At 36.7% G+C, this 25,355-nt stretch overlaps 1 protein-coding gene across 1 annotated transcript in view; it reads left to right on the forward strand.

Moving 5' to 3' along the window:
- The first annotated feature begins 13,232 nt into the window (after nucleotides 1-13,232).
- Nucleotides 13,233-25,355, forward strand: part of kcna3a (potassium voltage-gated channel, shaker-related subfamily, member 3a) — a 13,110-nt gene continuing 987 nt past the window's right edge. Inside the window, exons 1-2 of the mRNA XM_073851392.1 lie at nucleotides 13,233-17,240; nucleotides 23,051-23,176. Of these exons, the coding sequence (XP_073707493.1) occupies nucleotides 13,343-14,890 (1,548 nt within the window). The 5' untranslated portion in view covers nucleotides 13,233-13,342 and the 3' untranslated portion in view covers nucleotides 14,891-17,240; nucleotides 23,051-23,176. The remainder of the gene's footprint in view (nucleotides 17,241-23,050; nucleotides 23,177-25,355) is intronic.

Here is a 25,355-nt window from a genome sequence, read left to right on the forward strand (position 1 = left end):
GGTCTCCTCAGCTCACCGCTTAGCTTTCTATATGATAAACTCGTTTTGTTCTTTTTGCATAATTCACTGTTATATACCATAATTGTTGTTTTTGCTATGGCAGTCCCCACGTTATGCAACCAAGTATTGATGTTGAGCTGAGAGTGGAGGTTTTGCAGGAAATTGTTTATTGGCTAAGGTAATAACCTCACACATACATTTTGCATATAAACAGCGCATGTATTTGTTATGTTGTGGCTTAACGCCTGTAAAGAGCGTAATCTCGGTCCACATAATGAATACGAACACGTGGTCTGGCTCGATGAGGCGCTCAGCTGCCAGTGTTTCCCAGCTCCAAGGTGCAGGAAGGGAGAGGTAAGAGGAAGTGGGGGCTGGGAAGCGTGAGCTCTTTAATTCTGCACCAGGGGAAAACCCTTCTCAATTTCTGTGTGGGTGGATTATGGGTTATAAGTGTGCGAGCGTGCGCGCATGTATTATGCAGGAGCGTGCATGTGTGTGTGTGTGTGTGTGTGTGTGTGTACCTGGTATTCATCACGTTGTGGGGACCAAATGTCCCCACAAGGATAGGAATACCAGTAAATTTTGACCTTGTGGGGACATTTCTCAGGTCCCCATGAGGAAACAGGCTTATAAATCATGCACAATGAGTTTTTTTGATGAAGTAAAAGTGTGCACAATCTCCTGTGAGGGCTAGGTTTAGGTGTAGGGTAGGGTTAGGGCCATAGAAAGTACGCCTATGGAATGTCCCCATAAAACATGTAAACCCAACATGTGTGTGTGTGTGTGTGTGTGTGTGTGTGTGTGTGTGTGTGTGTGTGTGTGTGTGTGTGTGTGTGTGTGTGTGTGTGTGCATGGCTTTTTTTGCACTCAAATGGATGTTGGAGTATGTATGTCAACTGCGAATAGCCACGAGTGTTTGTTTTTCCATTGGCTTGCTTTTGTTTTTGTATGAAGGGCAAGTTGTCTACCTGTGCATCTATGTGTTTGTGTGTGTTTATTGGATGCCTGGTGTGATAAATGAGACACAGGGGTAGGGGATCCTTTCCCCCCCCTGTGTGGAGCAGATTGCATGTGTGTCTAGGCTTGCCTGTCTTTGACAGCTCTATAGGACGCATTGGGGTTTTGGGGGAGGGGGCTGAAATCCAGTTGTTTTGAAGCATTTGGCACATTGATTAAAGCACTTGAGGTGCTTTACACTAGCGAACAGGTTTGCTTGTTGGGTTTATATCAACTTCATGTTGCTTTTTATGTAGTCTGTTTAATATATGTGTCCCTGGACCACAAAACCAGTCTTAAGTAGCACAGGTATATCTGTAGCAATAGCCAAAAAAACATTGCATGGGTCAAATTGATCTATTTTTCTTTTATGCCAAAAATCATTAAGTAAAGATCATGTTCCATGAAGATATTTTGTAAATCTCCTACTGTAAATACATCAAAACTTAATTTTTGATTATAAGAACATTTGGACAGCTTTTAATGTGATTTTCTCAGGATTTTGATTTTTTGCACCCTCAGATTGCAGATTTTCAAATAGTTATATTTCAGCCAAATATTGTCCTATCCTAACAAGCCATACATCAACGGAAATCTTATTTATTCAGCTTTCAGATCAGACCATATATAAAAAATTTATTAAAAAATGTCATATACAAAGAAATAGTAAACACAATAATGAAAATTGTGGCATCATTTACTCACCCTCATGTTATTCCAAACCTGTATGGCTTTCGTTTTTTGGTTGGACTTGAAAGAAGATATTTCACAGAATGTCCAGGATGCTCTTGTTGACGATTATGACTGGAGCTGTAAAGATATATATTAAAATAACACATCATACAAGTATTCCATACAGCTTCTGCACAATAATGCAAACATTCTGAAGCCATACAATAACTACTTCTCTGAAAATGCTGCTTTCCACATTTAATTCAAATATGTGACCCTGGACCCCTGGTTTTTTGAAAGATACAACTATTTAAAATCTGGAATCTGAGGGTGCAAAAAATATATCAATATTGAAAAAATCACCTTTGAAGTTGACCAAATTAAGTTCTTAGCAATGCATATTACTAATCAAAAATTAAGTATTGATATATTTATGGTAGGAAATTTACAAAATATCTTCATGGAATATGATCTTTACTTAAAATCCTGATGATTTTTGGCATAAAAGAAAAATCGATAATTTTGACCCAAAGTATTATTGGTTATTGCTACAAATATACCCACGCTACTTACACCTGGTACTGTGGTCCAGGGTAACATATGACGTACATTATCAAGATATGTTGGGCCCAGTTTGATGTCAATGATAGTAGACACAAGAACCACTGATAACACATCCTTTTTCTGTCTTCTGGACATTTTAAAAGTTTAATTCCCCTATTACATTATCATAAGCTTGTGATTAATATGTTTTTTTTTTTTAAATGTATACTTTTATCCAGCAAAAGTGCATTAAATTGATCAGAAGTGACAGTAAAGACACTTATATTATTGCAAAAGGTTTCTATTTCAAATAAATGCTGTTATTTTGAACCCTGAAAAATGTATCACTGTTTCCAAATCAGCATATTAGAATAATTTTGACACTGAAGTCACTGAATAATGAAAATACAGTCATTAATTACTCACCCTCATGACGTTCCAAACCCGTAAAACCTTTCTTCAGAACACAAATAAAGATATTTTTGATGAAACCTGCTTTCTGATCCTGCATAGACAGCAATGCAACTGACACATTCAAGGGCCATAAAGATAGTAAGGACTTTGTTAAAATAGTCCATGTGACATCAGTGGACTAACCATAATTGTATGAAACTACGAGAATATTTTTTGTGTGCAAAGAAAACCAAAATAATGACTTTATTCCATTTCCGTCTCAGTCTTTGAGGCACATGCAGTGTGTTGCAAAGCTCTTGGATTTCATCATCTTAATTTATGATCCGAAGATGAACGTCATGAGGGTGAGTCATTTTCAGAATTTTCATGTTTGGGTGAACTACCCCTTTAAAATAGAAAGCGGCAATATTAACATAACAGATCAAACATAAAACAATTAAAAAAACAATAAAAAAATCTTACCAAATCTGGTAGTGTAAATGTTTCAAATCAAATGAAGCACCTACTCTAACTAAGGTCTACTGTGTATGTAAGATTCATTAAAACAAAGTCTGTCATTTGATATGCCAAACAGCATGGAAAGCCTTCATTTGGTTCTGCTGCAGAAATTATAATGTATATTAGCACTTAATTGGCATGTTTATTACACAGCAGTCAAAATGTTACTCAACTGATTCTTTCGTTTACTGTTGGAAGCGAAAGTCAGCGTCAGTCATGATGAGTCACTATAAACGTCTCTCTGGGAAACAGCAGCAAATGAATATTTATCTGAGCCACAGAATAAAGGAAATGTCATCCTTCTGTTTGTTTTCATACTACTAACCGCAGAATGATTCTCATTGACATGCCTAATGCCAGACGTTCAAACGCATCTCATCCTCATCGGCCCATGTTCCCCACGTGTTCGGTGTGTTGAATGATGTGAACTTCGCGTCAAGCGCTCTTAGAAGCATCTGCAGCTGATGAATTGAAACAGTTGATGTCCTCTGGCAACAGCAGCATGTAGAGAACTCTCACTGATGGAAGAATGGATGAACGCATGCAGACAATCTGTGGAGTGTGTCTCAAACAGCACCCCGCTGTCAGGATGACGTTACGGGAGGTGCATTCATGTCGCATACACACATGGCCCTCCCAAGGGCATGTCGGGATAAAACCTAATAGCCAGGAGGGGGATTAACCAATCTCAGTCCATTCATTACACTGACAGACCCCTAAAGAGGAGAGGTGAAGAGAGAGAAATATAGAGAGGTGAGTTACAGCCACTAATCTCCAGTGCTTCTCTTTCCCCCGACCTTCACCCTTCAACTCAAACCGGGGTCATGTATATATAGTCATGTTTTTGAAAGAAGTGTCTTATGCTCACAAATACTGCATTTATCTGCTCAAAAATACTGTAAAAACAGAAAATAATGACATATTATTACAATTTAAAATAACTGTTTTCTTTTTTAAAGGGGACATAACACACACGTTCCACCCAATTTCATGTTAAAGGGATAGTTCACCCAAAAATTTAAATTTGGTGTTTATCTGCTTACCCCCAGGGCATCCAAGATGTAGGTGATTTTGTTTCTTCAGTAGAACACAAACAAAGATTTTTAACTCAAACCGCTGCAGTCTGTTAGTCATGGCAGTAGATGGGCACCAAACCTTTGAAAGTAAAAAAAAAAAACTACAAATTACACCCTGCATCTCGTGACGATACACTGATGTCCTAAGTTTCTTTGGCGAGAAACTGAACAGTATTTACATAATTTTTTACCTTTGATACACAGCAATGTCCAACTCAGCTCAGCGCGTTACGTGTACATGCTCTGACGTAGTATATGCAAACACTGGAGAAAAATCGGTCAAAAGTCAACAGTCCCGGATGAGTTTGCGCAAGCAAACGTAATCTTTTAGCTTTAAATCAGTTTGAGCAATCAGGTTAAGTGCAAGTAATTACCATTTTAAATAGCTGCTATACCAACAATCTCTGTGCACTGTGTAAACAGTGAGTGTCCTATACACGCGACAGATCGCTTCCGGTGTTTGCGTATACTACGCCAGAGAGCATACACATGTAAAGTGCCGGATGCTGAGTGTGCGCTCGGGACAGTTGTTGGACATGGCTGTATATCAAAGGTAAAAAAAAATGTATAAATACTGTCCAGTTTCTCACAAAAACTTATCGTTTCGTGTCTTAGGACATCAATGTATCGTCATGAGCTGCAGGATGTAATTTGGATTTGTCTGTGCATGTTTTTTCTTTTTACTTTTCAAAAGTTTGGTGCCCATCCACTGCCATTACATCACTAACAGACTGCAACGGTTTAAGTTAAAAATCTTTGTTTGTGTTCTACTGAAGAAACAAAGTCACCTAAATCTTGGATGCCCTGGGGGTAAGCAGATAAACATCAAATTTTCATTTCTGGGTGAACTATCCCTTTAATCTTGAGAACCTAGTACGGCATCCTTCATATCTTCAAAAGGCTTTAGTTTTATCATATTTACAAAAGGAAGATACAGCTTTACGATTCTCTCCGAAAACAGCCGAGCTACTGGAAGCGCACAGTGGGCGGAGCTAAAGATTCACACTCGCTCGCCAATTGCCAACAAAACACATATATTTGATGCCGTTTCATTTACCAGCTGCAGTTCTGAATCATCGGGATCTTTTATAGCTGGGACCGCTTCATCTTTCTGTATCAAACAATGTGTGAATCCAGCGTCGAACTGAGCCTTGTTTATAAAACGTTCGTCAACAAACACACTTGTAAAGCTCAGTTTCTGACCCGTAAAAACAAACTGCATCTACTGTTCACGTAACTCTGGGTTCTTCGGGAAGCCCAGCGAGGTTATTTTTGCCTTACAACCAAAACCACACTTCTTTATTTCACACGTTCTTTCTGAGTGCAGGTGAAGTACCTTAGTACCTTAGTGGCCACCCCACTGGCCATTATAAATTTTAGTAGCATCAGTTATGCATTTCATCCCTAATGCACAGCCAGGCAGGCAAGCCGCTCTAGACCTTCGATCGCACACAGTAGCCAGCCCTCTCCCCCATTGTGGCAAGCTTTAGGCTATTGCGTGCGCATAATCGCGCAACTCCTCAAACTGCGCTGAAGGCACGCTCTCTGCTGCCCGTCGGGCTCGGGCTGCACTTGTATTAAGCTTGTGTGTATTTTGATGAATATGCCGATTAAACATCCATGCTTTCTTGTTTATTTTTAAACATTTGAAATTAATTTGCACCAGTGATGCGCGGGTTGATCCAAAATGAGCGGGTGCCTGCGGTCACCCGCGGTTACGAGTCATCCAAAAATATTTTTTATGATATTCGGGTCGCGGTCGGTCGGGTCGTTTGAAATAAAGATGCCAATTAAACCTTTGTAATTTATATAGTAGCCTACTAGACACAATTTTCTATGAAATAGACCTACACTTTATTGGCTGAATAATATTTACCTTTTGAATGTTGAGCGTTATTAACTGTTGAATAAATGCTGACATGGGACAAAATGCCCGATTTCCCAACACGTTGAACTGAGCAATGCCATTGTACCATTTTAGTAGGCTACTTTTAAACGCATAAAGCTCAGTAATGTCAGCTTTATGTATTTTCTGAGAGGGGGTGGGATTTTTGTTGGGAAAGTCGGGGGAGAGACGCACACTTTGATTAGACTGGATAAACACATGCAGCATATTAATTGTTAAGAAAATGGTATTCCTAATAAATGTCTCGAATATTTTGATTATGTCCAATGCTCCTCTTTCTTTTTGGAATTATTAGACACATTTCACTGTTTAATTTCCTTTAATCATAAAATTTCTATTATTAATATTCTATTTTTAAACGTTTATTCAAGCAATAATATATAAATTATCTCATGTATATGCTTGTTTAAAACCAGGGATTAAAAACGAATTCCACGTAAAACTTGTATTTTTTCTTTACATTTCCAGAGAGCGAAACGAACGAAATTAAACATTACTTAATAAATTCAAAGCACTATAATTTTTCTTATTCATTTGATACAACTATTAATATATAGAAAATAATATTATTTTGTCACATTCGTGATTCCTGAATTTATATATGAAAACTGCGTTTTGAAGTGCATTTGTTATGTTTGTATAAGAAAATTCATTAACCTAGCCTATTAAGTTGATTTAATATTCTTGATCATTTTTAGAAGAAGTTAAAAAAAGGAATTAGCTTGTAGTTTATATATATTTAAGGCTATAGGTTAATATTTTTCTTAACTTCTATTAGGCTACACTGTAGATCGAAATAAAATAATTCTTGATCATATTTAACATCGGAGACTCACTGAAAATGAAACTATTTAAATCTGTATAAAGGAAAGACAAAATAAATCACAAGAACAATCTGTATTTTGTAATCAAGAACATTTCTTTTGACAAAATTAATTAATGCCGAATGATTTTCGGCATTAATTAATGCACCCACTTGAAAAGTAAAGGCAAATAGGCGGAGCTGTTAGTGCTCCGTTTGTGCTGATTTGTGCAGGTAAAATTATCGTTTGTGCTGCTTTGGTTTCTGAGATATTAAACTTTATTTTATAGGTCATTCAAAGGTCACCGTCCCCCCCAGACAGCACCAAAACAGACCAAAGTGGTCTACTTTTTTAATGCTTCGTTTGTGCTGATTTGTGCAGGTAAAATTATCGTTTGTGCAATGTGCTGCTTTGGTTTCTGGGATATTAAAAGTTTTATTTTTGAATGAAGCTCGTCGATGGGCGCGCTCTTGCGCTCGCTCTAGTCGATGTGTGTGCGGGCGCGCTCTTCCGGGAGAAATGCTCATACAAGGAGTTCCACCCTTCAGGACGTCATGAAGAGCCATGATCGAAAAAACTTTCTGAAACTTGTAAGAAACCCAGAAGTGTGTATTTGGCACAGAAATATTCTGCTATACGTCCAAATCGTTTTTGAAACTTTGGCGATGTTTAGCATCTTTAACTGTGAAACAGCATTGGACCCCCATCCCCTTTAATGTATTTTGAAATGTAATTTATTGCTGTGAAGCAAAGTTGAATTTTCAGCATCATTGCTCCAGTCTTCAGTGTCACATGATTCTTCAGAAATCATGCTGATATGCAGATTTAAACTTATATATGACAACAAGCCCCACAATTAGCCACTGATTAAAGTGCTTATGCAAATCACTGCCAGACTGGTGTGTAAAGTGTAAAAGTGTGAAAGTTTTGTTTTGCTTTTCCCATTTAACAAGAATTACATATACAAATGAATTCCATAATTACACAGGACAGTGCACTAATTTTGTTTGTTCATTCTTTTCTAATTGCAATATTTATAAATGATGTTACAATGTGATTGTCTGTGTATGTGCATGCTTACATTTGTGGGAGTGTACTGTACCTGTGTGTATGTCATATTTCCCCATGGCTGAAATGGTTGGCAGGGTTGAGGAGGTGTCAGCGATGAGTCCCATGGAAATAGGTGTCCTAGTCAGTGCCATGTGTGTTTGTTTTTCTAATTACCATGGCAGCAGCTGTTCTGATTGGTAGCACTGCCTAATTAGCAGGGGTAAGAAGAGAAGATGCTTAAGATGCCATGCATTTGATAATGCTGCCAAAACAAGTGGCTTTATTCTATACAAATGAGAAGATGAGTTTGGAATGGTTTTTGAATCGAGATACTGATGCTAGAGTAATCTCAATAAAATTACTTTTACCCATGCAAAATCAAGAGAAAAGGGGGGGGGGGGGGGTACATTTGCTTAAAGAAAATGAAGTGTATTTTTAAGATACACTACCAGTCACAAGTTTTTGAACATTTTGATTTTTAATGTTTTTTTAAAGAACACTCTTCTGCTCACCAAGCCTGCATTTGTTTTATGCAAAAGCAGTAATATTTTGAAATATTTTTACTATTTAAAATAACTGTTTTCTATTTGAATATGTTTTAAAATGTAATTTATTCCTGTGATCAAAGCTACATTTTCAGCATCATTACTCCAGTCTTCAGTGTCACATGATCCTTCAGAAATCATTCTAATATGCTGATTTGCTGGACATTCAAGAAACATTATTATTTATTATTTATTTTCAGGATTCTCTGATGAATAGAAAGATCCAAAGATCAGCATTTATCTGAAATAAAAAGCTTTTTTAACATTATACCCTATACCAGGGGTTTTCAAACCTGTCCTGGAGCCTCCCCTGCCCTGCACATTTTGCTTGTCTCTCTCATCTAATACACCTGATTCAAATCATCAGCTCATTAGTAGAGACTGCAAGACCTAAATTGGGAGTGCCTAATAAGGGAGACATACAAAATGTGCAGGGCAGGGGAGGCTCCAGGACAGGTTTGAAAACCCCTGCCCTATACCATTCAAAAGCCATTTTTGGGAAAGAAATGATAGATATTAGTACTTTTATTTAGCAAGGATGCTTTAAATTTATCAAAAGTGATGATAAAGACATTTATAATGTTACAAAAGATTACCATTTCAGATAAATGTTGTTCTTCTGAACTTTCTATTCATCCAAAAACCTGAAAAAAATTCTACTCAGCTGTTTTCAAATCAATAATAATAATAAATGTTTTTGAGCAGCAAATCAGAATATTAGAATGATTTCTGAAGGATCATGTGACTGGAGTAATGATGCTGAAAAATCGGTATTTTCAAATAGTAAAAATATTTCAAAATTTTAATGTAAATGTTAATCCTGTTCTTTGGGTCAAATAAATGCAGGCTTGGTGAGCAGAAAAGCCTTCTTTAAAAAAACTTCAAAAAATTTTGACTGGTATTTTAAGATTTTTTGTTTCCAGTGTTACATTTTACAATTATCATTATATCCATAAGCACAGGAATATTTGTAGCAATAGCAAAAAATACATTGTATGAGTCAAAATTATCGATTTTTCTTTTATGCCAAAAGTCATTAGAATATTAAGTAAAGAACATGTTCCATGAAAATATTTTGCAAATTTCCTACTGTAAATATATAAAAACTTCATTTTTGAATAGCAATATGCATTGCTAAGAAGTTCATTTGGACAAATTTAAAGGCGAATATTTAGATTTGTTTGCACCCTCAGATTCCCGATTTTAAAATAATTGTATCACTGCAAATATTGTCCTATCCTAACAAACCATACATCAATGGAAAGCTTATTTATTCAGCTTTCATATAGTGTATAAATTTTAATTTTAGAAAAATTGACCCTTATGGCTGGTTTTGTGGTCCACAAATAGGCTTAATTTTCTTTACACAAAACATAATGTCATAATTAATTAATGATTTGAGTTTAGGGGCATGTTTATTCAAAATTAATCAATAAAAAAGCAGTATTTTCGGTGGTTGATAAATTTCACTTAAGAAAAATGTTAGTTTTTGACTAAAAATAACTTCATAAATGACGATAATCTCAGACAATATGTCAGAGCCTGGCATAAGCCTCTTTTTCAAATTACCATTACACACATTGTAGCCTACATGATAACTGACCAGCCACTGAGCATCACAATGACAAGGCAGTAGTTTCCAAAAACAGACATTCAACAGATATCAATTTCACACAGATCAATTGCCATTCTTTTGTTAGTACTAGGCCTGTCTGGATATCAAATATTTCTACTATCCCGCTCTGACCTTGACCAATGTGAGCACGTAATGATCTCCAGCTTGTGCGCTCACTGGCGGTGGCTTCCTGATCAGTGACCCCAAACCCCCATCGATTTCTACTTTTGCTCAGGAGTGAGTAGCAAATTAGTGGCACAGAGGCCTTACAGTCACCAAGCTAATATTTGCTGGACTGTCTAGACACAGTGTGTCAGAGTACTAAATCTGTATTTTATTCCCCTCATCGTATTTTCACCTGCACTTAGAGTGCGGGAATTCATCACCAAAGCCAGCCATTGAAAGAACAGTTTCACTTAATTTAAATTCCGATTAATAATGCCTTACTATTTGCAGGCTCATACAGAGGGCATGACCAAAAATGCTCATGAATATTTAATTACCCCGAGCTCTTCTTTTACAAAGATGAATCACCCCTGTGCTCTCTTGACGGCTGCCGCTGTGCAAATAACCTGTTTAATCTGTGGCTGGCCAATCCCCGCTTGTGCAATCATGACAGACATCAGCTACAGATCACAGTGGAGAAGCCATTCCATTATCAGGAAGGGGGATTGTTTAACATGAGCTCAGGAATGAGGACACACATACACAAACACAATTACGGACACAAGTTCCCTCTCGAGTTGAGGACCGGTATATGTGCTTGAATGAGATGAAGAGATAGGGTGAGATTGGGAAGCTGTTGGTGTAGGAGAGCTGCCATCTTAACAGCTTGGTGGAGGCTGAATATGAAGAGAATATCTGTACTACTCACCCTCTCCTCCCACTGCTCATTTATTGAAGATAAGATTGAGTGCAAGGGACACATCAAGGCTCACAACATCACTCTTCTCAAATCTAGGGAAAGAAAAGCAATTTTAGTAGTGTTTGAAGGATTTGTCCTTGATTTTTCATAAATGTGCCTTTATTGCTACTGCAGTGGAGAAGGTTCTTCTATTGAACACCACAAGAAGCAGAAATAAAAGAGCCTTTGGAGAAAGTTTAGACTTTGTTTATATTTACACTGCACTGTGATTTCCTCATATATGGTTTTATAGTTCCCCTGCTGGAAAAAAAAATGGTCATCCAGCCTGGTCTTAGCTGGTCTTAGAGGGGTTTTGGCCACTTCCTCAGCTGGTCAGGCTGGAAGACCAGCTGGAACAACCAGCTTAAACCAGCCTAGCCAGGCTGGGAGACCAGATAAAACCAGCTTCTTCCAGCTTTAACCATTTTAGGCTTGTTTTAACAGCTTTTTAAGCAGGGTAATAAAAAGACTCTGGTCTGGGGGGGAATAAAGACTTTGATTCACTGCCAGACTGAATGCGTTCATAATTTGACACAACATCAAGGCACAAACGGCTAATTGCGAAGATGTGAATGTGTTCAGCAGATACAGGTCAGTCTCTTCACGTTTTCCTCTCTCTCGCGCTCGCTCGAGTGCGCGCACAGCTTCAGTACCATGGAGAGCTCCGTTTTCTTCTTAGGAACGTTCAGCCAATCAACGCTTTTCTCAGACAAAGCCACATGAAAACAATTCATGCCTTTAGCAATAACCAGTTTGTTGCATAAAAACGGGAAGTAAGTGTTTTTCGCTATGCTATTTTTGCAAAAATTACAAAGCACAGAAAGTCGTTTAAACAAATATACCACAAAACCAGTCACAACAAGGGTCGATTTTTTAAATATTGAGATTTATACGTCACCCGAAAGCTGAATAAGATTTCCATTGACGTATGATTGATGTTTGTTAGGGTAGGACAATATTTGGGTGCAAAAAAATATAAAATTGAGAAAATCGCCTGTAAAGTTGTAAATAAAATATATATATATATATATATAAAACTAATAAAAAATTAAGTTTTGATATATTTACGGTATAGGAAATTTACAAAATATCTTAATGGAACATGATCTTTACTTATATCCTAATGAATTCTGGCATAAAAGAAAAATCGATAAATTTGACACATGCAATATAGCTATTGCTACAAATATACCCGTTCTACTTGGTTTTGGTGTCAATTTTATCGTTCCTAACACACGTATCGTATATTTGACTTATACAAAGCGTTTTTTAAAAACAAATTCTTTCATTAAGGTTCTGCTGAGATTCTCATGAGACACAATTGGCTCAACTAAAATACTTTTTATTTATTGTATTTGTAATATGTGACCCTGGACCACAAAAGGGTCATAAGGGTAAAATTTTTTATTATTTATCTTAAATCTGAATAAATAAGCTTTCCATTGATGTATGGTTTGTTATGATATGACAATATTTGATCGCGATACAACTATTTGAAAATCTGGAGCCTGAGGGTGGGAGGAGTCATATTACTAATCAAAAATTAGGTTTTGATATATTTACGGTACTAAATATCTTAATGAAACATGATCTTTACGTAATATTCTAATAATTTTTGCATAAAAGAAAAATCGATAATTTTGACACATGCAGTGTATTTTTGGCGATTGCTACAAATATACCCGTGCTACTTAAGACTGTTTTGTGATCCAGGGACACATATGCAATTGATAATGACAGTTTTGTTGGTTTGCAGTCTGTTAAGAATATAAAAACTACCATGGCGAGCTAAATAAACGCAGAAAGTCTTTGTCTTTGGAGGTAACCATAGCAACAGTATGCTTTCCATTCAGAATTGCATGGAAAAACAAGATCAATATGATCACCAAGAACGTGTGTTTAAAAAAACGTTTTTACGATGGATGACTCTTAATTATTTACCTAACGATTTTGGATGCACAAAAAGAACCTCTTTGTAAAACTTCCAAACTGTGTGAGAGAGCGCGTCTTTGCTACTGTTGCAATCGTTTAATTTCAATTCGTGTTTTGGACACTTTGTGAATGATTTGCATCGTGCGCGCAAGGCAAAACACAGAATCGAAGCTCATGTCTCGTTGGGCTCCGATTGGGCGAGTGGTGGAAATGTGTCAGGCATATGCTCGCCGTGGGCGGGAGTAGACATGTGTTTATAAAGCTCCGTGGGGCGGCGACAGTGTGTTAAAAAGCAAAAGAGAGCGCGCGCGACAGAGAAAACCCTTAGTTCACCCGATGTTAGGTAGGGGAGGCGGGTCGCCCTCTGCCGCTCCGTCTCCTCACCTGTATGGATGACCACTACAACCTCATTGACTCGCCCTCAGCCAGCCACAGAGGGACCAACGCCGACAACCACGGGTACGCGGAGACGGAGAAGGACATCATGACAGTTGTGGCTTGCGATAACATGCTGGAGGAAACCGCGGCGCTTCCCAGTCACCTGTCGCTGGATCGATACGAGCCGGACCACGAGTGCTGTGAGCGAGTGGTCATCAACATCTCCGGACTGCGCTTCGAGACGCAGCTGAAAACTTTCAACCAGTTCCCGGACACGCTTCTCGGGGACCCGAAGAAAAGGATGCGCTACTTTGACCCGCTCAGAAACGAGTATTTCTTTGACAGGAACCGACCGAGCTTCGATGCCATCCTCTACTACTATCAATCCGGGGGGCGCATCCGGAGACCCGTCAACGTGCCCATTGACATCTTCTCGGAGGAAATCCGCTTTTATCAACTTGGCGAGGAAGCCATGGAGAAATTTCGCGAGGATGAGGGCTTTATCAAAGAGGAAGAGCGACCGCTGCCAAACCACGAATTCCAGAGACAGGTCTGGCTTTTGTTCGAGTACCCAGAAAGCTCTGGTCCTGCCAGAGGCATTGCTATTGTGTCTGTTTTGGTCATTTTGATTTCCATTGTTATCTTCTGTTTGGAAACCCTGCCTGAGTTTAGGGACGACAAGGACCCGACTACCGTCTCGCCTATTGTGAATGGCACTGGCCCCTTTGCGTCCAGTACTTTCACAGACCCTTTCTTTGTGATCGAGACCCTTTGCATCATCTGGTTCTCTTTCGAACTGCTCGTGCGATTCTTTGCGTGCCCCAGCAAGGCTACCTTTTCCAAAAACATCATGAATATCATTGACATCGTGGCTATTATTCCTTACTTTATCACTCTGGGGACCGAGCTGGCCGAGAGGCAAGGCAACGGCCAGCAAGCCATGTCTCTCGCCATCCTCCGTGTGATCCGTCTGGTGAGGGTCTTTCGCATCTTCAAGCTCTCGCGTCACTCCAAAGGCCTCCAGATTCTCGGCCAGACCCTCAAAGCCAGCATGCGGGAGCTGGGACTCCTCATCTTCTTCCTCTTCATCGGGGTCATCTTGTTTTCCAGCGCAGTCTACTTCGCCGAGGCCGACGACCCTAGCTCGAGTTTCAGCAGCATCCCTGATGCTTTTTGGTGGGCTGTGGTTACCATGACTACTGTTGGCTATGGAGACATGCATCCAGTCACCATCGGAGGCAAAATTGTGGGCTCTTTGTGCGCTATCGCTGGCGTATTGACCATTGCGCTGCCCGTGCCTGTCATCGTGTCCAATTTCAATTACTTTTATCACCGGGAGACTGACGGGGAAGAGCACGCACAATACCTCCACGTTGGCAGCTGTCAGCATCTCAACTCCACAGAAGACCTGAAACGGACACAGAGCACGTCCTCCCTCAGTAAATCGGAATATATGGTCATAGAGGAAGGAATAAATAGTGCTTTCAAACAGCCAAACTACTCAAACCAGAACAATCAAAACTGCGTGAATATTAAAAAGATTTTCACAGACGTTTAAATCATGTGCCAGACAGCCGTACAATAATCACCATGATGGCACCGGTGCCGAACGCGAGGTGCTGCGTTATTAGGGTACAACGGGGCTAAAGCCCCCATTTGAGGGAAAATGTGAATTTTCGTTTAGGTCCCAAAGTATATGACAGTTGAACAAATATTTATTTTTACTGATGATAGATGGAGATATTTAATTTGTATAAAGTAATTGCTAGAAGTTGTTGTTTAAAAAACAAAAAAAAAAAACATTAAAGGCAGCTAGAGGGATGAGTTTGTCACCATATGCAAATAGTTTTGATATAGTAAGATATTTTTAGAGTAACATTTAAATATTTCAGCAAATGGTGTAGCTATTTTCAGTTTACTTTCTCACTTTCATGCAGCTACAGTGCAGTCAGATTTCATATTGTGACTACAGGAGTTAATATCAATCCACTTTGCACATACATAACTAAAATTATTCCCTCCCAACTATAGAATACAGTTAGTTGCTCTACAGGTAGTCTGCATCATCCTTTACCAACAAGAAGTTTTTGGCTATTCAACAGGTGCTGAAAACTTCAGACTATCACCTCCAGCAAAAATCATAGAGGTATAAGTTTAGAGATATATGATTTTTTTAAGCTATATAAACCTTAAAAACAAACAGATTTTTGTTTTTGCACACCTTAATATTCAGAAATCTGAAGAAAAAGTGTCTGTGTCATTGCACACCTCATGAATCACAACAACGCATAGAGACAAACAGGTGTTTTAGAAAAGTACTATGGTAGTTGTTGTTGCTATTTAGTGTTTTGGGAGTATGTAAATCACAAGGGCCTTTTACCCTGGGGGGTTTTAGATCCGTTGTACCCTACATGGACAAGCCAGCATATTACATTAAAGCAGGGCGCTTTTTTGGTAGAAAGGTGCCAAACTCCGATTCACGTGTTGCATTTGTCTACAACACAAGGGATAAGGTTCAGGTCAGTGACTAAACAAAAGAAGCACCCACACTGCAAATATTGTGCTCATAAGTCTGCGTTTGTTATCAGTGTTAACATATAATCATCATAATACGTTAGTATTCGCAATATCTTGCGTTTTGTGGCAAAGTGAAACAACCGAATATGTGTCGCTGTTAATGTGAACAAACTGAAGATAATGCTGTGTTGATCATATGTATTTTGTTGAATATATGGGCGATTCTTCAATTAGGGAACTTTCGAGTCACCTAGGACAGTTTTAAAGAGAAAAAAAAAGATCAACATATCCTAGTGTTGAATAATACATTAACATAGATTTTAATGTTTTTTTAAATTGATTTTTCCTAATTTTAAGAGTGCAGAATTGCTACATTTGCCAGAAAAGTCTCTTTTGAAATAATCTATAAATGTTTTAGAATTTTTTTTATCATTATTAAATTGCAATTTTTTACTAAACAAAAACACTGCCAATATTTTATAACAAAGAAGTACTTGTCCCTAATACTGGTGTCATTTTTTTTTTTTTTTAAGGTTTTAAATTAAGAAAATGTTTCAATTGATAGGTGATAGAATATCATTAATTTTAGATATTAATAAAAATCATGACCTTAGAGTAGATTTATATTAGGTGTCAACCAAACATTATTATTTATAATAATTTACAATAATTCTGAAAGAGTCAATTTCTTGTATTTTTATTATGTTAATTGACTCAACTAATTAAAACCTAAAGGTTTATTTGCAAAAACAGATAACTCAGTTTTTTATTAATTTTGATAAATCATGTTTGTTTTTTGTGGTATCATGTTTTTATTGTGTTTTTGAAAGACTTAAAAAGTTGAGTTCTGTTTTTCACTTTTTTCTCAAGGTTATTGATGCTTTATTCCATGATAAATAATATAGATTAATATAGATTTCCTTAATTGAAGAATCACCAAAACATCTCAGTGCAGACTTCATTTAAACGCAATGAATGTGGAAAAAAACGTTTTGTTAATAATGTAATCAAAACTTTGTGTGTCTATTGAATCTGACTTGCTTGTACCAAATGGAATCGGTTAATACTGGATGAACGAAAAAATATCTTTATTTTGTGATCAAGTTACTCGGTGTGCGAAAATGTAGTCATCTCCAGATTATGTAAAACTCAAATCACGTCTAGCCTAAAAATAGAGCGTTTACGTGAGAACGTCACAGCGTTTCTGAATTCTGGGAAAAAAAGAGGAAGCATCTGAAAAGTTGGCTCGTATCGGTGGGTAAAAAAAAAAGCACGTCGGACTCATCGCCTTCACGGCATGGGAGACTACAAGATCAGAGACTGAAAGACTGAGAGATCACGCCTTGAGTCCGCCTTGTGATGCAGTCTCCATGGCGACTACAGTTTCCTGGGTAACCCCCGTTAATGTTACCATGACATCCTCCTCTGTTGTCAGAGCAACGCTCCAGATGGTTCACAAAGCCTGACTGGCAAAATAGAGCGCGAGAATTGCGATCAGAAAAGGACTCTGTAGGCTATTTCAATCCTTTATTACATTTCGCAGACTTGTACTCTATGTAAAACAGATTCTGCGAATAATTTGCATGCCCCTGGCTTTGCAAACCATCCAGAGCTGACGCACTCCCACATATTTTCATTGTTAAATCTTTTAGAAATGTTGCATGTGCAAAATGATTGATAACGACAAAACAGACCGACGAAAGGCATGCTGTGCATGTAAAATGCATGCACGACTCCAGTGCGCGAAGTAGGTTGTGGTTTCTTGTTATTGTCGCCTGCATGTGGCTCGGGTGCTTTTGCTTTGTAGCTGTCAAAGCGTGATTGTGTATAGGTTATGGGCTCACTCAGGCGTTCCCTATTCGGTTCTCCTGTGGAGAAAACAGGACGCGAGGTGCAGCGTGAGCTGATTACCGGAGGTTTCACGCTGACACTCCCGTTGACGGGTGTTAGAGGCCGCGCGGCAGTCCGCCAGACACGTTCCAAGCGCTCAGTCAGAGAGAATCATTCTCAACCTGGAGACCTGTGCGGTTCACTCACACTCATCCGTGCTCTCCGCCCTAGTCGTCATTTCACACTACCTAGAAACAGATCAGCAACAGAAGACAAGCGTGACCGTTATTACATTCATTCATTTATAAAGAAAACAAGTACAAATTATTTTTTTAATCAAAACGAATCTACATGTAATTTACTGCTCGATTTAATCTGATTGCTTGTACACTTTCAGAACACCAAATATGTGATGCTTATTTGACTGGTGTTAATCAAATAGGTACTTGCTGATTTGTTGCTCAGTGCTGCCATCAAGTGACGCATCTGTGCAAAAGAACAATCACTGCTTTATTGACAGTGCAAATCTTGGAAAGCCAGCAAGGAAAGAACATTAATGTGACCCTGGACCACAAAACCAGTCTTAAGTTAATATCTAACGTTTTGTGGCAAAGTGAAACAACCGAATATGTGTCGCTGTTAATGTGAACAAACTGAAGATATATGTATTTTGTCGAATATATGTGCGATTCTTCAATTAGGGGAACTTTCGAGTCACCTAGGACAGTTTTAAAAAGAAAAAAATTATTAACATATCCTAGTTTTGAATAATACATTAACATAGATTTTAATGTTTCTTTAATTGCTTTTTCCTAATTTTAAGAGTTGGAAAGCCAGGTTTAACAGCATGGAAAGAACATAAATGTGACCCTGGACCACAAAACCTTAAGTCTTAAGTAGCATGGGTATATTTGTAGCAATAGCCAAAAATACATTGATTTTTCTTTTATGCAAAAAAATCAGGATATTAGGTAAAGATCATGTTCCATGAAGATATTCTGTAAATTTCCTACCGTAAATACACTGCCCTCCAAAAGTTTGGAAACACCTTAGAAAAGTTGGGTTTTGTAGAATATTTGGCATGACTCCGTTTTAATTTGTGATCATTTTGCACTGATAGGGGACAAAACAAACTACGAAAACATATTACATAAACAGTTTATACATAGAAAAAAACTTCATCAAGCTGTTGGTTTATTCAGACATTGGCTTGATATATTACTCCAAGCCTCCTGACTGCCCAAAGATGACTCACACTGGTTGGATACTTCTTACGAACATCACGGTCCAGTTCCTCCTAAAGTAGCTCAATTGGGTTGAGGTCAGGTGATTGGGGAGGCCATACAATGACAGACATGATGCCAGCTGACTGTTTCCTCTCCAAATGATTTGCACAGCTTGGAAGTGTGCTTGGGGTCAATGATAAAGATTTATGGTGATATCATCTAAAACCACACTTTGCCAGAACCATACTTTGTTTGTTTCCAAACTTTAAGAGGGCAGTGTATATCAAAACCTAATTTTTGAATAGTAATATGCATTGCTATAGCATTTGGACAACTTTAAAGCGATTTTTCTCACTAATTAGACTTTTTTGCACCCTCAGATTCCAGATGTTCAAATGGTTGTATCTTGGCCAAATATTGCCCTGTCCTAACAAATCATACATCAACCATATTTATTCAGCTTTTAGATGATTTATAAATCTCAATTTAAAAAAATTTATCCTTATGACTGGTTTTGTGGTTTATGATCACAAATTAACTGATAACACTTTACAATAAGGTTTCTTTTTTTTACATTAGTCAATATATTAACTAACAAGAACAAACAATTAACAATATTTATTAATTTTTTTTAATGCTAATTAATACAAATATTCAATAGTCAATTATTGTTAATGTTAATTCACAGTGAATTAACTACACTCTTATAAATAAAGGTGCTTCATGATGCCATAGAAGAACCTTTTTTGTCTAAATGGTTCCATAAAGAACCTTGAACATCTGAAGAACCTTTCTGTCTCACAAATAGTTCTTTGTGGCGAAAGAAGGTTCTTCAGATTATAAAAAGGTTTAAAAAAAATGGTTCTTTGTGAAACCAAAAATGGTTCTTCTACGGCTTGAAGAACCTTTTAAAGCTCCTTTATTTGTTAACAAACACAACTTGGGATTTTAATAATGACCAGAGGTGGAAAGTAACAAAATATGCTACTCAAGTAAAAGTACTGTTACTTCAATGAAATGTTACTTAATTATAAGTAAAAGTAATGGTCAAAAAATGTACTCAAGTAAAAGTAAAAAGTAATTTTTTAATTTTTTTTTTTTTTGAGTAATTTTTTTTTTTTTTTTGAACAGCAGGGGTGGTTGGGGATTTTTAGTGTAGTTCAAAAAAGACAAGGAGATATAAATCTCAACCTGGTTGTTTTTAATTGAGGAAACAACTTTACAAATTAAAGTGCAATAAAAACAAATAAATGTTAATTACAATAAAAAATGGTAAAATAAATAAAATAAAAGTATTTAGGAAAAAACTGCCATTGTCAGATGTTTCCGGTGCGCGATCCCCTCCACGCACAATTTTTATTTTATTTTTTCCATTTATTTTTACTCAGTAACGGTTAAGATTTAAAATGTAGTTAAGTACAATACTTAATTCAAAACATACTTAAGTAAAAGTAAAATTACAAAATTTAAAAGTTACTTTAAAAAGTAGAAGTACACAAAAAACCTACTCAATTATACTACAGTAATGCGAGTAAATGTAATTAGTTGGTTGTACAAGTCATTTTATCTTAAATTACATTAAACTAACATTTTTACAAAGTAAAATAAACTTCTTTTAAACTACATTATTTTATTGTATTTCTACTAATAATAACACTGAACTGTTCAATGTACTATTAATGAATTGATTTACTTATTTAATCTAATTTCTATTAATTTATTTAATCTATTTATTTCTTTAATTTGAATATTTTATAATATTTATTTTATTATAATATCTATTTTATATATGTATTTTTGGTAACACTTTACAATAAGGTTCCATTAGTTAACATGAACTAAAAATGAGCATTACTTCTACAGCATTTATTAATCTTAAATGTTATTTTCACCATTTACTAATGCATTACTAAATTTCAAAAGTCGTGTTTGTTAACATTAGTTATTGCACTGTGAACCAACATGAACTAACAAATGCACTGTTTGTTTGATCGTGTTAGTTAACAAATGACACCTCATTGTAAAGTGTTGTATTTATTTTAGTGGTGGGCCGTTATCGGCGTTAACGTGCTGCGTTAACGTGAAACTCTTATCGCGCGATAAAAAAAATATCGCCGTTAATCTATTCTCAAATTTGGGTTGGGAGCTGGGTCTAAACTACGCAAGCTATGATGACTTTCACCTTGATAGTTTAACGCGGATGTATACCGAAGACTGTAGAATATGGTCGCGCGTTTAAGTCTCCTCCGCCAAAACACAGACGGGATCGCGTCGTCCTCCATTCATAAAAACCGAATCTACTATAGCGAAATGCCACGTAAATTCGTCGTTTTTTGGATTCATAAATCAAATGTTGGTCAGTCACTTAATTCAAATCGCGATATGGACTAGTGTCTGTGAAAACTGGATTGCAAAAAGACCGTTTTAATATGAATCCGATATGTTCCGTTTGCCTAGCTGTATGTATGCATTGTGGAGACGAGCTTTTACTACACGCATACTGAAACACACGTGACGCTCCCGGTAATTTTTGGCATTTTCATCTCACATGAACATATCTGAACTCAATCTCCCAAACTGCTGTGAGTGTCACTTTTACCGTTTCATTTGAGAAAACTAGCATCATATCATACTGTATGACACAGAAACTTCACGGCAACCTGTCAAAATAAAAGTACGGTGTAACATGTAATGGGCTGGGTAGGTGTTTACGTTAAAAAAACACAATCTAATAGGTAGAAAAAATAATTTCATTGTTAGTTAGTTAGTAAACACAAGTACATCTAATTGAACAATTTATTTTCATCAACAAATTATCATAGAACAGCTTTATGAGCTTTATGATCCATTCTCAAAGACTTTAAGTCATTATTTGGGTAGCACACATATTCTGAATGCCTTCAGCAGAATTCAAATTAGCCATTTTAATCTAGATTAATCTAGATTAATTCCAAGATTTAATCTAGATTAATCTAGATTAAAAAAATTAATCTATGCCCACCCCTAATTTATTTACATTTTTTTCATTATTTATTTATTGATTTTTTGTAACATTTTTACACCGTTTATATTTCAGTTCAATTCATGTGTATTTTACTGTCAGAAGAAATGTGCACAAAACAAAATCAGTGACAAAGCAGCTTGTACAAAGCTAACAAAGTAATAAGTACTCTTATGGTACTATTCTGAATCTTTTAGGGGTAAAGAAGGTATAAATGTGTTCCTTTGAGGGTACAAGCTATTGTACCCATAAAGGGACCGTTTTAACACATTTCTTCTGACAGCGTTGTACACTCTTAAAAATAAAGGTGCTTCACGTTGCCATAGAAGAACCTTCTTTGTCTAAATGGTTCCATAAAGAAGCTTTAACATCTGAAGAACCTTTCTGTGTCACAAAAGGTTCTTTGTGGCAAAAGAAGGTTCTTCAGATTATAAAAAGGTAAGAAATGGTTCTTTAAAGAACCTTTGGCTGAATGGTTCTTTGTGGAACCAAAAATGGTTCTTCTATGGAATCACTGTGAAGAACCTTTAAAGAACCTTTTTTTAAAGAGTGTATGGTTTTTTTTTTTTTTATGCACCTTGCTGCAAAGCAGCTTCAAAGAAAATGGTAGTTAGTTTCGAAATTACATTTAGGAGTAGTTTATCAGTGGTAACTAAGTCAAGTTTTTTTCTCTAAACTTTTCCATAGACCCCTCAGCAGTCCCTTGTGGCCCTCTGGACCCTAGTTTGAAAACCCCTTGTCTAATGCATGTGGGGGAAAAAAACTACAACACTACATTTTTCCCAATTTAATGTTCCCTCCGTACTCCGATCTCTCAACTGTTTCTCTATCTCTCTGAAGCATTCAAGCATTCCTGTGACTAGGAAGGGCCCGTCTATGATCAGCTGAGAAGGATGATTTCTTATTATAGCGTATGTGTGTTAGTTTGGTGTCTACACTGACTCTCACATTTGCTAGCTGTTATATCCGAAGTGTTAACACAGAAAGCTTGCTGTCTGAGGTGTTTTGGCTTGCACGACACCTCTCAAAATTCAGGTTGACATCTGCATGTTAAGACTCACAAGTCCATTAACTCTTTCCTAAAGTGTGTTTATAACTGAGGCTTCTTCGACAAAGTTAACTGACGTCTTGTGTTTCTTTAAAGGAAACACCCTGGACATATGTTCACTGGAATGCTGGAGTTTGCTGATGAGGGATATGAGGCTAATTAGAGAAACTGAAACATGCTTGTGACGTACTCCACAACAGTGCAAACAACAGGATTTAAAAGGTAAACCTCTTGAACTTATTCTGGATATTGTTTTGCTGTCCAAAATTATTTTTGTGCAATAATGTCAGCGTCACATGATCCTTCAGAAATCATTCTAATATGCTGATGTGCTGCTCAAGAAACATTTCTTATTATAATCACTGTTGAAAACAGTTATTTTTTGTGGACTGATATATGAGTGTTTTCACGATGCATCATCAATCTGCCATATTGGCGGCACAGAAGGAAAACAGTGCTTAAACTGCTTTAAATTAGTTTTCCCCCACATCAATTTACACTCCATACACCATAATAATGACAAAGCAAAAAACAGATTTGCAAATTTTACAAATTTATTAAAAATAAAACACTGAAATATGTACATTGCATAAGTATTCATACCCTTCAACATAGTTGAAGCACCTTTACAGCCTCAAGTCTTTTTGGGTATGATGTGACAAGCTTTGCACATCTACATTTGGCAATTATCTGCCATTCTTTGCCTCACCTTTTCACCTCTCAAGCTCTGTCAGCTTGGATGGGGGCTGGCAGACATTTTCTAGAGTCCTAGTTGTTCCAATCGTCTTCCATTATGGATAATGCTTCGGTGAACCTTAAATGCAGCAGATTTTTTTTCTGAACTCTTCCCTAGATCATTGCCTTAACGCAAGTCTGTCACTGAGCTCTACAGGCAGTTATCTTGACCTCAGGACTTGGTTTTTGCTCTGATATGCATTTTCAGCTGTTAGACCTTTTCTGAGAGGTGTGTGCCTTTCTAAATCAGACTCATTCAAATGAATTTGCCACAGTTTAACTCCACTCCAAGTGTAGTAACATCTAGAAGTAATATGAATGCTCCTGAGCTAAATTTTGAGTGTCCCAGAAAAGGGTATGAATATTTATGCAACAGGATCTTTTCAGTTTTTTATTTTTCATAAATTTGCACAAATGTTAAAAACCTTTTTTTTTTTTTTTTTTTTTTTGCCATTATGGAGTAGGGAGTGTAGATTGATGTGGGAAAAAGTAATTTAAAGTAGTTTAACATAAGGCAGCAACATAACAAAATGTGAAAAAAATGAAGGGGTATGAATAATTTTGCAAGGCACTGTAAAGGGGAAGAGTGCAAAAAACTGTCTGAGGAAAAAAATGCGTTTGTTGCTGGCCAAACTGAACCAGGATTTCAACATTTGTGTTTGTTCTTATCATTACCAGTCAAAATATTTTGTCCTTATATATATATATATATATATATATATATATATATATATATATATATATATATATGATTTAGCAACTTCCGCATGTTTTTTCTGTGGTTTAAACAGCATAAAATTAGCAGAACAACATATTCAGCAGTGCATTAACCATGCAATAAATGCCGAGTATCTCTATAATGGCCATGCATTCTGGCTACTTGACCCAAAACCCTCTATATATTTTTTAGAAGTCTTTGATGAATAGAATGTCAAAAAGAACACCATTAATTTAAAATAGAAATCTCTTGGAACATTCAAAATTATTTTAATGTCACTTTTGGGCTTATGCATCCTTACTAAATTTCCTTTTTTTTAAAAGACACTGTTTTTACACAAAAGCAGGTAACAAAAAGCATAAAAATATATAGGGCATGTAACAGCTGTTTTATTTCTGTCCAGATGGATGCTGTTTGTATTGACGTTTCTGTCATGGTAAATAAATTATTTGGCATGGGATTGTATTATGGTGAATGGAACGTATTTATGCATGGTATTGACTTGTAGATGAAATGCTCTTTGCCATGCAGAGCAAAAATAAATTCCAACCTCAAATGGATTTCACATTAGATTTAATATATAGTCATTTATATCATGACTGGCATTATCAAAACTGGGAAGGTATATTTCAAAGCTATGCACCGTGTTTATATGAAATGCAATACGGTTCAGAAGTTTGGGGTCAGTAAGATTTTCTAAGAGCATTTTTATTCAATTTCAAATTTTATTAATATTTTATTTATTGAAATAAGACACCTGACAATAAAAGTACTTTGGTTTTCACAACAATATTAGGCAGCACAGAAATGTTTCTTAAGCGGCAAATCATTATATGTGACCCTGGACCACAAAACCAGTCTCAAGTAGCAGGGTACATTTTTAGCAATAGCCAAAAATACATTGTATGGATCGAAATGATTGATTTTTCTTTTATGCCAAAAATCATT

The sequence above is a fragment of the Garra rufa genome, chromosome 12 (genome assembly GCF_049309525.1).
Source record: "Garra rufa chromosome 12, GarRuf1.0, whole genome shotgun sequence".
Classification (NCBI taxonomy): Eukaryota; Metazoa; Chordata; class Actinopteri; order Cypriniformes; family Cyprinidae; genus Garra; species Garra rufa.